This window comes from Chlorocebus sabaeus, chromosome 29 (genome assembly GCF_047675955.1).
Source record: "Chlorocebus sabaeus isolate Y175 chromosome 29, mChlSab1.0.hap1, whole genome shotgun sequence".
NCBI lineage: Eukaryota > Metazoa > Chordata > Mammalia > Primates > Cercopithecidae > Chlorocebus > Chlorocebus sabaeus.
Genome location: NC_132932.1, coordinates 4,171,259 through 4,187,798, shown reverse-complemented (window position 1 = coordinate 4,187,798; position 16,540 = coordinate 4,171,259). Strand labels below are relative to the sequence as shown.

At 39.1% G+C, this 16,540-nt stretch overlaps 1 protein-coding gene across 1 annotated transcript; it reads right to left on the bottom strand.

The window, feature by feature from the left end:
- Positions 1 to 7,884: 7,884 nt before the first annotated feature.
- On the bottom strand, positions 7,885 to 9,306 carry LOC103231321 (olfactory receptor 4N4C). Its single transcript, XM_007990620.3, has one exon. The coding sequence runs from the start codon at positions 9,223 to 9,225 to the stop codon at positions 8,275 to 8,277; it is 951 nt and encodes a 316-aa protein (XP_007988811.3). The 5' UTR covers positions 9,226 to 9,306; the 3' UTR covers positions 7,885 to 8,274.
- Positions 9,307 to 16,540: the final 7,234 nt, after the last annotated feature.

Here is a 16,540-nt window from a genome sequence, read left to right as displayed (position 1 = left end):
AACCTCATACAAAAGATTAACAAATCCGGGTTTTGTTTCTTCAAAATAACAAACCAGATTGTTAGAGCACTAGCTAGACTAATAAAGCAAAAAAGAGAGGAGATAAAAATAAATACAGTCAGAAATGACAAAGGGAACATTACCACCAACCCCAAATAAATTTAAAAAAAAAAAAACACCCTCAGAGACTACTATGAACAACTCTATGCACACAAACTAGAGAAATGAATAAATTATTGGAAACATAACAACCTCCTAAGATTGAACTAGAAAGAAATTGAAACCCTGAACAAACTAATAACAAGTTTCAAGATTGTGTTAGTAATAAAAAGCCTACCAACCAGAAAAAGTCCAGGACCAGAAGGATTCACAGCTGAGTTCTACCAGATGCATAAAGAAGAGCTGGTACTTTTCCTATAGAAACTATTCTGAAAATTTGAGGAGGAAGGACTCCTCCCTAATTTATTCTATGAGGCCAACATCATTCTGATACCAAAACCTGGCAGAGACACAACAAAAAAAGAAAACTAGCAAAAAAAGAAAATACTAGCAAATTGAATCCAACAGCACATTAAAACTCTAATCCACCACAATCAAGTAGGTTTTATCCCTGGAACACAAGGTTGGTTCAACATATGCAAATTAGTAAATGTGATTCACTACATAAGCAGAACTAAAAACAAAAACCATCTAATCTTCAACAAGGCTGACAAAAACAAGCAATGGGAAAAGCATTCCCTATTCAATAAATGGTGCTGAGATAACTAGGTAGCCATATGCAAAAAATTGAAACTGAACCCCTCCCTTATACCACATATGAAAATCAATCCAACGTGGATTAAAGACTTAAATGTGAAACCCAAAACTATAAAAACCCTGGAAGATAACCTAGGAAATTCCATTCTCAGCATAGCCCCTGACAAAGATTTCATGACAAAGGTGACAAAAGCAAAAATTAATAAATGTGGCCTAATTAACCTAAAAAGCTCTGCACAGCAAAATAAACTATCAACACAGTAAACAGACAACCTATAGAATAGGATAAAATATTTGCAAATGCACACCTGTAGTCCCAGCTACTCAGGACGCTGAGGCAGGAGAATTGCTTGAACCTGGGAGGCAAAGTTTGCAGTGAGCCGAGCCCACACCATTGCCCTCCAGCCTGGTGACAGAGCGAGACTCTGTCAAAAAAAAAAAAAAAAAAAAGTAGTCAAGACTGGGCGCAGTAGCTCATGCCTGTAATCCCAGCACTTTGGGAAGCCGAGGCGGGTGGATCACCTGAGGTCAGGAGTTTGAGACCACCTTGGCCAACATTGGGAAACCCCGTCTCTACTAAAAATACAAAAATTAGCCAGGCATGGTGGTGGGCGCCTGTAATCCCAGCTACTGGGGAGACTGAGGCAGGAGAATCTCTTGAACCCAGGAGGTGGAGGTTGCAGTGAGCCGAGATCGCACCACTGGACTCCAGCCTGGGTGACAAGAGTCCATCTCAAAAAAGAAAAAGAAGACATACACATGGCCAAGAAGCATATGAAAAAAATGCTCAACATCACTAATCATTAGAGAAATTCACATCAAAACCACAATGAGATGCCATCTCACACAAGTTAGATGAGCTATTATTGAAAAATCAGAAAATAATAGATCATGCTGGTGAGGTTGCAGAGAAAAGAGAATGCTTATGCATTGTTGGTGGGAATATAAATTAGTTCAGCCATTATGGAAAACAGTGTGGCGATTTCACAAAGTACTTAAAACCAAGTAGCATTCAACCCAGCAATCCCACTGTTGGGTATATACTCAAAGAAATATATATCATTCTACCACAAAGACACAGGCATACGTATGTTCATCGTAGCAATATTCACAATAGCAATGTCATAGAATCAACCTAGATGCCCAACAATGGTGAACATGATAAAGAAGGTACAAATATACTATGGAATACTATGCAGTCATAAAAAAGAATGAGAACGGCCGGGCGCGGTGGCTCAAGCCTGTAATCCCAGCACTTTGGGAGGCCGAGACGGGCGGATCACGAGGTCAGGAGATCGAGACCATCCTGGTTAACATGGTGAAACCCCGTCTCTACTTAAAAAAATACAAAAAACTAGCCGGGCGCAGTGGCGGGCGCCTGTAGTCCCAGCTACTCGGGAGGCTGAGGCAGGAGAATGGCGTGAACCCGGGAGGCGGAGCTTGCAGTGAGCTGAGATCCGGCCACTGCACTCCAGCCTGGGTGACAGAGCGAGACTCCGTCTCAAAAAAAAAAAAAAAAAAAAAAAAAAAAAGAATGAGAACATATCCTTTGCAGCAACATGCATGGAGCTGGAGGCCATTTTCCTGAGTGAACTAACATAGGAACAAAAAACTAAATACTACATGTTCTTATAAATTGGAGATAAACGTTGAATACACATGAACACGAAGAAGGGAACAACAAATACTTGGGCATTGTTGAGATTGGATGGTGGGAAAAGGGTGAGGATCAGAAAACTGCCTATCAGGTACTATGCGTATTACCTGGGTGATAAATCTGTGCACTAAACCCCCATGACAAGCAATTTACCTATATAACAAATCCGCACATGTATACCTGAACCTAAAATAAAAGTTAAAAAATTAAAATACAAAAAGTAAAAGTTATCCCAAAACAAGCAAATAAATAAGGAAAGCAACAAAAAACAAACAAACAAACAAAAAAATCATTGCTTGGGGTCTGGTGGACTCATTTGAAAGTAAGGGGACACTGGCTTTTTGAATTGTCAGAGTTCTTGCACTGATTCTTTCTCATCTGGAAGCACTCGCGTTCCTTTACCTGTGGTGTAATTTGAGTATAGTCAGTTGGCTTGGTTTCTGAATGTTTTCAGATAGCCAAGGCTTGGTGCGGGGTCTTTATTTGTGGCTGGATTCTTGCCTTTGATTTCACTGAGGGATATAGCAAACTATTTTTGGTGTTGTAGCAGTTTTGGCTGCAATCCAGTAGATGTTGCTTAAGATTAATGGACTGTAGATAAGCTCTTCCTCAGGCCTGTGGTTCCTTCGTGCTTCCTCACATCTACAGCCTGGTATCCGGGACAGTGGGGAAAGAAGTGACTCCCTCACCAGGTCTGCTCCTGAGCCTTGGGGGAACCCCCTCCGGTCACTAGCACTGCACCCTCATTTCTTTTGCTAGGTGTTCCAGGCTGCGGGACTCGCTCAGGCAGAGGCCACCGCAGGGAGAGAGGCCACACCTTTTCCAGGCTCGTCCTGCCGAGGGAGGCCTACCCTGCTCCCACGCAGCCCGGGAACCACGCGGTTACCCCTCTCAGTGCTCTGAGAGTGTGGGTTTCTCTTCTCGCTCTGGTGTTGGACCTGGGGCGAACTCGGGCTTTGTATTCCCTCCCTAGCTTGGGGGAGTAAGGGTTGGGACCTTGGCGGTGGCAATGGCAGAGGACTTGTCAGTCGTCTCCGGGAACTCCACCCCAAAGAAATTCAGAGCCGCTGCCAGGCAGAATGATCAGCCCGGGATGGGACGTTTGTGCTGTGGGCCCAAGCCGGGGGCCGTCCCTGGTGAAGAGCAGAGGGACAGGGGCTTGTTGTGGGGGGACTGTCTGGCCTCCTCTCCATAGGGCAGCTGTGGCGTGCTGGATATGCAAGCAGAGCAAGCAGGCTGTTTGTTCCCTTCCTAGCCTGAGGGTGGCAGCAGTGGCAGAGGACCTGCCAGCTGCCTCTGGCAACTCCACCCAGAGAAACGCAGAGCTACTGCCCAGGGGAAGGATCCAGGGGCGACGCGGTGGTTCTGTGAGCCCAAGGTGGGCCCTGTCTGGTGAAGAGCAGCGGGGGTCAGGGGCCCGCAAGGAAGACAATCTGGCCTTCTCTCCCTAGGACAGCTGCAGTCAGGCTCTTTGTTCCCTACCTAGCCTGCGGGGAACAAGGAAGGGCCTTACACTCAGCTGGTGATGGCACAGAGCCTGCCAGTTGTCTCTGGAAGCTCCACCCCAGAGAAACTCAGGGCCACCACCAAATGAAAGATCAGGTGGGGGTGGGGCAGTTGTGCTGGGACCCCAGGCAGAAGGCCTTGCCCAGTGAGGAGTAGCTGGGACGGGGACCCACGTGGAAAATAATCTGGCCGCTCTTCCGTATGACAGCTGCCTTGCTGAAGGTCTAGGATAGCTCCTGTGCTCTTGATCCCTCCCCAGCCTGAGGGCAGCATGTGGGAGACCACAGTACCAGACATCTCAGGCCTATTGGTTACCTCTGGGAGTTCCTTCCCAAAGAAATGGAGAGCCCTGACTGGCCTGAGTGCTCAGGTGGGACTCGGGTGGCTGCGTGGGCGACCCAGGCCGGTGGGCTTTGCCTGGCATGATGAAGCCAGTGGGGCCTGCAGTCAGTCTGCTCTTCAGCACCATGGATGCAGTCCCTATTCTAGGGGCATGCAAGAGAGCTGGCCTCCCTTGTTGGTGGGGCTATGGCAGCTGGCACCAGGGTGCTCAGGGCCCCAGAGCTCATGGGGCTCCAGGTGAGCTTAGCAGCAGCTCTGCCCAGACTCCAGTAATCTGTGTTGGTCTGGAGGCCACCCGGGGTCACTGGAGATCTCCTGTGCCAGGACTGCAATGGCCCATGGCAGAAGTGTGGGTCCCAGGAGGTTCTTATTCACACTTTCCCCATGGTAGGGAGCCTTCCCTGGTTCTATGCCAATCCTGGGTGGACTGCTTTCCTGCCTGGCCCCTTTCTGCTGTCCGTGGATTGCAGTTGCTTCTTTGATGAATCCTAACATGGCCTCATGGAGGAGCCACTTGAAGAGCTAGTGTTTACTCACCACCTTGTCTCCTTCTCCATGAGTGGCACATGATAGCTCCTTCTGGCACCTCTCCCTATTCTGTACTTTTTGATTGATAATACATGAGCAACATTCTAATGGCAATCAAAATCAGTGGTTTTTATTTCTGTGGTTGATTTTTAACGGTAAGCTTACTTTCATGTTTATAAGCCTTTTCGTTTTTTCCTTTGTTCATTGCCCACATTTCCTTCTATGTACCTATTTCAAATTCATTTAAGCAAATTATGTATTAGATAAATTTTTATCATTTATATCAATTTTTTAATACTTTTTATTTTAATTTTTATGCATGGATGCTCTCTTATACAATCTTGGAGTAGGGAGAAAATATTCAATTTACATGCAAACCCTATAATCGTGCAGAAAATAATCTTCACATCTATATGTGATAGAAATATTTTCAGCATTTTTCTGCCTTTTGCCCGTATAAACTTTTTCATTTTTACATATCAAAATATGTAGAAGATATCAAGATTTAATATATCTTTTTATTTTCATTTTCTTTGTCAAACTGCAATGGCCTTTCTCACCTCCAAGATTGCAAACTTTTTATCCTATATTTTACCACCATTTTTGTTTGTTTTCTGAAGAAGCTGTCAACATATAGACAGGTTTGTTGAAAACTTTTGCCACTAGCATTACAGATTCTATCAAATATATGAAATTTAATTTAGAAAAAATAATTAGAAAGAGAGAGACAATACCATGAGAGGTGCTCTCTACAATTCTCTTCATGCCAGACCATGCCTGATTGATGTGTTCCTTGAGCCAAGAGCTGGGAAAGTGGCTTCTTGTCCTCTCGGTCTCTTGGTTATTGCAGGGATAGATCACCTAGCAGGTTAGTTCTATGGTGTTTTTCTGGCAACAATTTCTATAATAGATGCCCAGCATAAATAATGGTCTTCTATACTTGAACAATTTTATAAGTACCTAATTCTCACATTAGACCCCACTATTAATACAGGAGTTATTGAGAAATTATTTTTAGGCAGCTAGAAAGGGTAAAAAAGTCCTCAGAAAGGCTTTTCCTTTTAATAAAAAAGCAGCCCCCAAACCATTTCTTTTCTAACAGAAAGCAGCCTGAAAAGCCATGCTACAAGCATAGATATGTAAATTGCAGGCTTGCAGAAGTAAATGCAGGTGGCTAAGAGCCAGATCCACTCAATATGACTGTTCCCGCTCTCTTTCCTTTGTTGCCACATGTGCCGGTGTCATGGCACCAGCCAAGTAAAGCCACATGTACAGGCATCATGGCGACAGCCAGGTACAGGCTGCATTTGCAGAATAAAAGATTAGGGTGGGAGGGCCAGTCTTTTCATGGGTTGTGTGAATGACAGATACACCTGGTCAAATGAATCCCCTGGGCCCTATGCAAATCAGACACCACCTCTCCGAGCCTCCCAATATAACTGACTGCTTTCCCCGCAAGCGGGGCTATTCCATTCAAAGCCCTTCTCCCTCTGTATGGGGGAGCTCTTCTCTTCTTTCTTGCCTATTAAACTTTCTGCTCCATAACCCACTCCGTGTGTGAGTCCGTGTCATTAATCTGCACAGCACAAGACAAAGAACCACAGGTATTTCCCCAGACAACGAAGCTGCTTCACTATGTTGAAAAAACTGGAGTGATTTATGTAATCTACAAAATAATCTGTAGTACTAAATATCTAATAATGTCTAATAATCATCATGAAGCTCTAAAGAAAAAATAAGTGAAATAATTTCATGACATTTTACCATGAAACAAATTGGCTTCCTTTCTTCTCTCTCTACCAAATTTGGGGGGCAAATATATATTTATTTATATATTGATTAAATATATATGAAATATATATTTATAAATATATAAAAATATATTATATATTTTATAAGTATATGTAAATATCGAGAGAACCCACTCCTGATGGTTACATGGGTTCTTTTCTATTTCCTAAGTGTCTTAGCTTGTTTGAGAAATTAAGGGAAAGAGCACAAGAGAGAGAAATTTAAAGCTGGGTGTCCGGGGGAGACATCACATGTCGGCAGGATCTGTGATGTTCCCCGAGCCATAAAACCAGCAAGTTTTTATTAGCAATTTTCAAAAGGGGAGGGAGTGCACGAATAGGGTGTGGGTCACAGAGATAACATGCTTCACAAGGTAATAAAATATCACAAAGCAAATGGAGGCGGGACGAGATCACAGGACCACTGGATGAGATGAAACTAAAATTGTTAATGAAGTTTCAGGCACACATTGTCATTGATAATATCTTATCAGGAAACACGGTTTGAGAGCAGACAACTTGTCTGACCAAAATTTATTAGGCAGGAATTTTCCTCCTCCTAATAAGCCTGGGAGTGCTACAGGAGACCGGGGCTTATTTCATCCCATCAGCTTCGACCATATAAGACAGCACACCTTAAAGGGGCTGTCTATAAGCCTACCTTCAGAGTGCATTCTCTTTCTCAGGGATGTTCCTTGCTGAGAAAAAGAATTCAGTGATATTTCTCCTATTTGCTTTTGAAAGAGGAGAAATATAGCTCTGTTCCGACCGGCTCACTGGCAGCCAGTTCAAAGTTATGGCTCTTGTTCCCTGAACATCGCTATTATCCTGTTCTTTTTTTAGATGCCCAGATTTCATATTGTTCAAACACACATCCTCTACAAACAATTTGTGCAGTTGACACAATCATCACAGGGTCCTGAGGTGACATTCATCCTCCTCAGCTTTTGAAGAAGATGATGGGATTAATAGGATATTATACGAGTATTAATTTGGGGAACAAATAGATCCATGAAATCTTCACAATTTATGTTCAGAGATTGCAGTAAATACAGGCATAAGAAATTATAAAAGTATTAATTTGGGGAACTAATAAATGTCCACGAAATCTTCACAATTTATGTTCTGCCACGGCTTCAGCCGGTCCCTCCATTCAGGGTCCCTGACTTCCCACAACATGTAAATATACATATTTATAAAATATATATAAACATTAAAATTATATAATTTTTAATTATATTATGTATATATATATAAGACTACATATATAGTCTTTTGCACAACATACTTGCAACATACATTTGGTTTTTGATATTTTACAGCTTATTAATCTCTGCCTAAAATCTTGCTGATGTTGCTCTAACCAATAGAGGAAAGCATTGTAGATGAGCTGCTCCTTTGCTTAAGACATTAAAATGGATTCTTACCACAATTAAAATATGAAAAATTTCTTACCTCAGACTAAAAGATCCTTGCAGTCACATAAAATTTAACCCCTAAATTTCTCACACTTACTCATTATACTTCAACAACTCTGGGGTTTCCTTTATATTCTTTAAACATAATAAGTTTATTCTCTCATTATGCATAACTCTCCCCCATTGCCTACAATAGTACCTGGAAAATGGGAGGTACTCAGTGAAAAACAGGACTTGTTAAATGAGTGATATGAATTCCAGCCAGAATTCCTCCTTCTCAGTTTCTTATTATAAAGTCCACTTGACAGACTACATGCCGACTCAATAACCTCTTCATGGAAGTTTTCACTTCCCGGTTGCGAAGGGTATAAATCATAGGATTCATCAATGGAAAGATCACTGTGTGAAAGAAAGAAACCACCTTGTCAGCTGGTAAGGCCCTGAAGGGGCGAGTGTAGATGAAGATAGCAGGTCCAAACATAAGAAGTATAATAATGACATGAGTGGTGCATGTGGACATGGCCTTGTTCTTCCCTTCAGAAGCTGTCCTACGAACATGGCAGAGGATAACTGCATAGGAAGCCAGAAGCCCCAGAAAGCACAGAAGTGTCATCAGGCCACTGTTGAAGACCATCAGAAGCTCTACCACAAACGTGTTGGTGCAGGCCAGCTTGATGACCTGTGGGACATCACAGAAGAAGTTGTCCAGCTGGTTTGGGCCACAAAAAGGCAAGTGGAGGATGAGGACCACCTGGATAATGGAGTGGACAAAACCCCCAAGCCACAGAGCCAACAACATTGCATTACAGGCTCTAGGGTTCATGACAGTTGAATAGTGCAGAGGCCGGCAGATGGCGATGTAGCGGTCAAAGGCCATCACAACAAGGAGTAATCCCTCCCCGCCTCCAAGGAAGTGTAAGAAAAAGAGCTGAGTGATGCAGCCTCTGTAGGAGATTACCTTCTTCTCAGAGAGGAAGTCCACCAACATCCTGGGAGCCACAATGAAGGAGTAGGATGCATCCAGAAAGGCCAAGTTGCCCAGAAAGAAATAGAGGGGAGCTGTGAGGCCAGGATCTGACTTTATGGTGAAAATGATGAGGAAATTTCCAGGGAGAATGATAAGGTAGAAAATTAAGATCAGCACAAAGACCAAGAGCTGAATATCTTGAGACTGAGTCAGACCAAGGAGGATAAATTCTGTCACTACTGTATTGTTTGCTATCTTCATTTCTTCTGCCTATGAAATATCAAAGAGTTTATTTTCATGTGTTACATCTAGATTATAGTTCTTGAACTAAACACAAGGTATGCCACATTTATATTATTCTATCTGTCTTAACAACCCAAGAAATCACTTCTACTGTTTATGCTTCCTCATGTCATGATGGCTAACACCCTGGTCCTGAAGCCACATTCTTCCTTCTGTTTCAGTCCTGAGCTTCTGTTTAAGTGTTCACTCATGTGCAACTTGGATGCTACTGCTCTGAATGTGTTCCTGATTTGTATCATAGGAAAATTTTTCTGACTGAGAAAAAACTTAACCCCAGTTATCGAGGTTTTCATGTTTTTCTTTGAATGGAGGATGAGCTGGGATTGACAGCAAAGAAGAATGACAGAGCTTTTCAAGGGGACAGAAATGTTTCATTTTTAATTATAATAGTTATATGTATCTATTTTTGTCAAAACTTATTGAGTATTGAACTATATAGCAATTAGTACAATTTATTTTATATAAATGATACCTTAGGAATGTTAATCTAAAAACTTTTATAAAAGCAACTGTACTTACCAGAAATAATTCTCTTTTCTCTATAGAACATCAACTGAACAAACTAGTCTAAATATAAAGACTCTTGGTCACTCTGGAGCAAACAAGATCTGAGACTTCTCTGTATAGTGGCCTCCAAATTGAGACTGTGCTCCCGTTTGGGGATGTGTGTGATAATTTATTGGTATGAAAGCAATAATAGGAGAATTTCTACACTTACATTATTATATCCTATGGTTTGAAGTTTTATTTTTGAACATTTTACAGTTTATATAGAATCATGGTATAATTGAATATGAAATGCATAAAGAAGATACGTATGTTTTTGGTGCATGCTGAAAAATGGTTTGTGGTTGAAATAAAAAAAAATAAAAGCTAAAGATCTTGAGCTAGAACAAAACACTACATTGTGATACAGAAAAATATTTCATATGCTTCTGTTACATGGCACATGTGTTTTAAAATAATGTGGAATATGAAGTGTAGAGTAGAGGGAAAGAGGTTCATTAACTAACTGAATGAGGAGACAGCATGTAAAAGGAGAGGGAAAGAAACAAAAACAATAAAGTTCCAAATTAAGAAATCAAAGAAAATATTTATAATGGCACATCTATTTGAAACATCAAAAGACATGCTTTCTAAAATATATCTAACCCTGATACATTAATTAATAGCAGAGGTTTTCAGTTATGGTCAAAATTGGGAATTATGAAAGAAGTACCTAGGCCAGACACTGTGGCTCACACCTGCAATCCCACCCTTTTGGGAGGCCAAGCTACGTGGATCACTTGAGGTCAAGAGTTCGAGACCAGCCTGCGAAACCCTGTCTCTACTAAAAATATAAAAATTAGCTGGACGTGGTCTCAGGAGCCTGTAGTCAAATCTACTTCAGAGGCTGAAGCATAAGAGTCGCTTGAACATGGGAGGTGGCAGTTGCAGTGAGTCCATATGCACCACTGCACTCCAGCCTGGGTGACAGAGCAAGACTCTCTCTCCAAAAAAAAATGTATCTTACATCACATGTATGTACATCACATAGACACACATACACACGTATTGTATCCTAACCAAAACAGAAGCATAAAATTTTACATATGGTACCCTTCTTCTTTTCTTATTTCTTATTTATTTATTTTTTGGTACTTGGCCATTTATTGACCTTAATATTTATCAGTCTTTTGTGCATATAAAACCTGCTAATAGAAAAGTCAGGAATCCCTCTCTGCTTACTCTTAAGTTGTGTGCATCTTGCACATTATTATGCAGTTTGTTATTTCACACTTTCAAAATTTGAGGATATATTTGAGTCATAGGAGCAACTTTTAAGTATCTCTCAGATTGGGAGTTATAGGTTCTTGCAGTATACCTTGCATTTTATTCCCTATCATCCTCTTCTGTTCTCCTGTTGACTCTGTAATATCTGGAACCCACTACCATCAAATATGTCATTCACTGTGTTCCCTTTGTGTACTTCCCTCTAAGCTCTTTTGTTATACTGATAGTGCTCACATCATGCTCATTATGGATCCAGAGACCAAATATATATATTCATAAGGACATTCTTCTAGGTAAAATGAATTAAGTCCTAGCAAAATAAAAGCACAGAAATCCCTGCAAAGACAAACTTGGTCTTGTCTAACTATATTAGAAAAACATAACTATATTAGAAGGATCCTCAGTGGAAGCTGATATAGAAATCTGAATGACTGCCACTCCCTCTATCCTATATTTCAGTTTCAACAGAAACAAAATTTCATCTGTTCCTGACAATGCTGGAGCAGCACAGAAGAGGAAAGAGTGATGGCTGGGGACACACACACATTCCAGCCAAAGGCTGCCCTATGCACTGTTCGTGTTTAGAGTCCAGGCTCTTGTTAGAAAGTTCATGGAACAGGTGTTTGGAGACTTGATTCCCATCCACAGGCACTAATTCATTCATTTTTCTTTATATTTCCTCATGCCTCTTTTTAAAATATTTATTTTATTATCTTCCACTCCCATCTGGTCAATATTTCTATACTTCATTTTTTAAGTTATACTTTTACTTAAGTTGGTTTCTTTTTCTCTATTTTATCTTCTCTCTTTTTCTCTCTCATATTTGTTCTCTAATGATTCCCTTTGCTTTTCTCTTATGTCTATCTTTTATTTTTTCTCCTTTGTTGCTTTTATTTCTCAATTTTCTTGCAGTTTCCAGTATTTTTCCACTCTCTCTTCTTGTCTTCTCTATTCATTTCTCCTTTATTAGATCTCATGTTTGCCTTCCCATTAATTCTGAGAAGCATCACTATTGTTTTCTTTTGAAACAATAGTAAGGACAGCACATGAAGTTCCTTCACTCCAATTTTTCTAAGGGTTAAAAATACCTAACCTCCCTTTTGTACTAAATTACTTTCCTTGAATAGTATCCTCCTTAAAATACACTGTGTGAATACTTTTAAATTATTTCCCATTACCTCAAATATTTTGTTTGTAACTGATCTTAATAAAAGTGACACTATTCACCTTTATACTTGAAAGAAATTGCTCATTAATCCACCCTACCAGCAAAAATACATTTAATAAATGTTCCCAAAATAAGAATAAGAATGTGATGTGTATTAATATGCGCTATCTAGTTTGTAACCCATAACCTATTTAATTACTAATTTTTTGTGTGTTCTGAGAAATGTGGATAAAGTTAAAGAGTATCATCAAATCATTAACTGATACCAATGTTTATAATGCCATGATTTCTAGGCAAAGTAATGGATGTCATTAAAAAAGCCCTCATTTGGGCATCTGCTTATCTGGGTTTAAGTTCTTCATCCTGCAACTTTTTTAACCCTGTGATCTTGGGAAGGTCATCTTCCTTAGCCTGAGTTATTTTATCTCACTGTGTTGACTTATGAATATCATGAGAATGATAGCAATAAGTAGCATATTGAAGTCTGACTAAACCAAAACTAAACCAGGAAAAAATGTACATATCAAGAGGAGCTTTAGTTTCTAAGAAGTAAATATATTATATAGATCTTCTGTCCTTGCCTTTGAAATGAGTCGCTGGGTTAAAGGTGTAAATTTAAGGGATTACAAGAAAAGAATTTATGGAGGCCCCACTTCAGCCAGCTGTCAAAGCCCCGATTGGTATATGGTAAGACTATTTATAAAAGAACCTCTCATCCCAGCAGGTGTGGAAGCTAGTCAGAGCAAGTGTCCTGCAAAATCGTGAAGTTGGTGAAGATCTTCTCTGCAGTCTAGCATTTCTGCATTGGTTACGATTTCTGTTCCCTCACATCTTTCAGTTAATAGATATAGGTTTAGGACCAAGTATAAACATTCCCAAGGCAATGTTAATAAAGGCTTTATATATTCCCAATAAATTAATTCTAAATATTAGGAGAAACTGAAGCTATATTATTAAGAACAGGTAAAAGGTGCTACTGTATTATTGAATTCAGATTCAACATACTAATCTATTTCTGTTATAATTCTGATCTTTGCATTTCAAGGCAGCAGATGTCCCACCTGAAGTGTTACAATATCCATTTCCATTTCTTCCTTCTTTATATTTCTTATAAACATGGCGAATGGCAAAAACATTTACCTCTCTAGTAATCTAATGCTCTTCTCAGACAGCAGATATCACCTCCTTATAATAGAAGGAACAATAATTGATTTTTCCTGACTTCATTCTTAAATATCTCTTCTCACTGGGGAATCTCTTACACTTTGAAATATGCAACCAATCTGTGATGCAATGGAGAATGTACTTTGGGAATTTGAAGGCTAAGAAAGCTGCAAAATACTTTCGATGGGAGTTGTTGAAATGCCAACAAAATATAGTCAAAGAATGAGACTAGAAACATGTCATATATAAACAGTCAAGTAATATGATTTAAAAGTCACTATGTCACTGCTTAGTTTTAAAATCAACATTCTATCAGTGACAGAGATTACAGAATAGCCAGCATGTTTGTTAGGTCCATGTGGGCAGAAAGTCAAAAGAGGTTATTTTGTTTCTTACATTACTATATTTTTAAAAGTATATAATAGGAAATCATTGATATATCAAGAAAGGAAGTAATGTGATCAGGTAGGTAGCATATTAAATTCAATATACCTCTGGTGACAAAGAAACAGGCAAAGAAAACTAAATGATGTTCACAAAGATTCTTTGGCATAATCCTTCTTGGAGAAGAGAACTGCACTTTGAAGAACTAATTCCTCACAAAGAGAGGTACTCTTAAATACACTCTATTGTGGTCTTGGCATTTGTTGTTTTCATTTTAGGAATAAACGTCTCCTATGTTCCACTAAAGAAATGACAACTATTTTTTTTAATTAAATATTACTAAACAGAAGAAAAGTAAGAATCATGTAGTAGAACACAATATAATTAAATTTCAGTAGATTTATTTTTATTTAAAAGATTTTTTTATTTTAAAAATTAAAACACTAAATAAGTTTTCAACAAATATAATGCATAATCGAAAATATTTTGTCCTAATTTATGTCCAATTCAGAAAATAATAAGTGGGAAAAATGGAAAATGGGAAAAAGAGAAAAAGGGAGAAAGAGATACACAAAATCATAAAGGTTGAAAAAGGGTGGGGAGAAATGCAAGAACAGGAATAAATGCAAAGACAGTAATGAAATAATAGGAAATAAAAAGACAGAGAGGCACAAAAATGCATATTTTGCAAAATTATATGTACCAAATAAACTAAAAAACACAGTGTTTACTTTCTTAAAAGAAACAGAAAACAAGTAATGTAAGTAAAGAAACATGTGGGAAAACATTCCCATCTTAGAGTATATTACAGTCTTTCTTGAGCCAAAGACTTTTTAAAATATGATTTTTTCATAATTATAGACATAATTAGGGACTTTGCTTCCTAGTGTTTTCCACAGTACTTAAAATGAAGGTAGCCCGATGATCTAAATTAATCCTTAGAATGAAGGCTTGTTATTCCTACCAGGAAAGATTTGTCTCCCTAGACTATCTTAGAAGCTAAAACCATGAACCAGGTTGTATCGTAATATAAATAACAGATGATGGTAGGTTAGGTTAAGAGGTAAAAAAGAAGACAGAAGAAAGAATTTATACCAAAGATAAACTTTGGAGAGATAAATCAATGGGACTTATTGAAGGACTGCGTATGAGAGTTATGGAAGCAAGAATAACTCAGAATTTTTAATGGCATTACCATAAGGTTGGAAATCAGGAGGTGTGCTTTAAACATACTTGACTTTAAAAATGTATTTAATTTTTGAGTAGGTAATATATTCACATTTTTAAATAAAAAATAATTCATACAGTGAGAAATTTCCTTCTTATATCTGTTCCCTATATGCCCATTTCACCCCATACCTCAAAATTGGAAGCTAATATTAATTTTTGTGTCCTTCAAGAAATTGATGCGTTTACAAGCAAGCATGAAAATAAATTCTTGGTTGTATTTCTTAGAATATAATTTATATACATTAAAATACACATATCTAAGTGTTCAACTTGGTAACTTTTCTGTTAAATATATGTACTTTAGAAACTACTATTCCAAACAAGATAAAGAATATTTCCATCACTCCAGTAAGGTTTCTTGTGATCTTTGACATCCACCCCACCCATCTATCATCATAATGAGCTTTCATCTTCTAATTCCTAATAGCATAGATTAGTTTTGCCTTTTCTAGGATTTTATAAAAACAGAAGTATATGACCTGTGCTATTTTGTATCTGGCTTTTAAACCCAGCATTATGATTTAGAAATTCATGTGTGTTGTTGCATTTTCTGTAGTTGTTCCTTTTTACTGCTGACGAATGTTTCACTATATACTTAACCCTAAGTTTGTTTATTATCATTTTATCCTTTTATCGACATTTAGGTTTTTTCAAATCTTAGGCCATCAATAAGGTTTTCATTAACATGCCAATTTAAATCATTTCATAGACATGTCTTGGCTAAACACAAATGGGATTGTCCAGTCATAAGGTAGCTGTTTGTTTACATTTACCTGAAATTACCTGAAGTTTCTATTCAGTTTTTCAGAGTGGTTAGTCATTGTAAATTCCCAACATCAATGTATGAGAGTTCAAGTTACTCCACCAATTAATTCATCAACATTTGGTGTTGTGTTTTACTTATGCCATTATATTTTCTGCATTTCTAATGCTTTAATACCTTGTGCCTTCCTAACACTGAAGGAACTGTCCCTCCTATGGCTAGCCAATCCCTAGACATGGTAAAAGCCTCACTTGCAACCAGTCCAGAACCCATACTCCAGCTACTTCTTTTATCAGGTGTCCATAGAGCTATTACACTCCAGGCCACTATTTCCCTTCCCTAATCACCCCAGGGCCAAGTAACACACTTAGAGACAGTGCCTATCCTCCAGAGCCCACTGGAATTATTCAATTTAGCCAATCCTAAACCCGCTTATCCTGTCCCATCTATTTCTTTCCACAGAAACCATGATAAAGGCTCTTACCCAAGTTTTTCCCATTTCCCCACTCACCTAACCAGCCTGCTGTTTCTAGGAATTTATGAGTCTAAAAACTTCTTCCTTAATGACAGTCATTTCCATGACTGTGTGTCTTACCATTCCTGATTAAAATAAATACCGGGCACCTTTAAAACAATTGGTGCAGCAGACAAGGCCTACACCTTGATGGCGGCTGCATTGTTTTTGTCAGTAGTTGCCACAGCTTCCCGACATAAAACTGTGGAGTTCGGAAAGCTGAGTTCTCCCAGCGCTGCTGCATAGTCTAGAGTGTCAAGTGCCTGGGATGGAGCAC

Excerpts from the sequence above, each read along its gene's own strand:
- LOC103231321 (XM_007990620.3), bottom strand. The coding sequence starts at position 9,225 with ATGAAGATAGCAAACAATACAGTAGTGACAGAATTTATCCTCCTTGGT.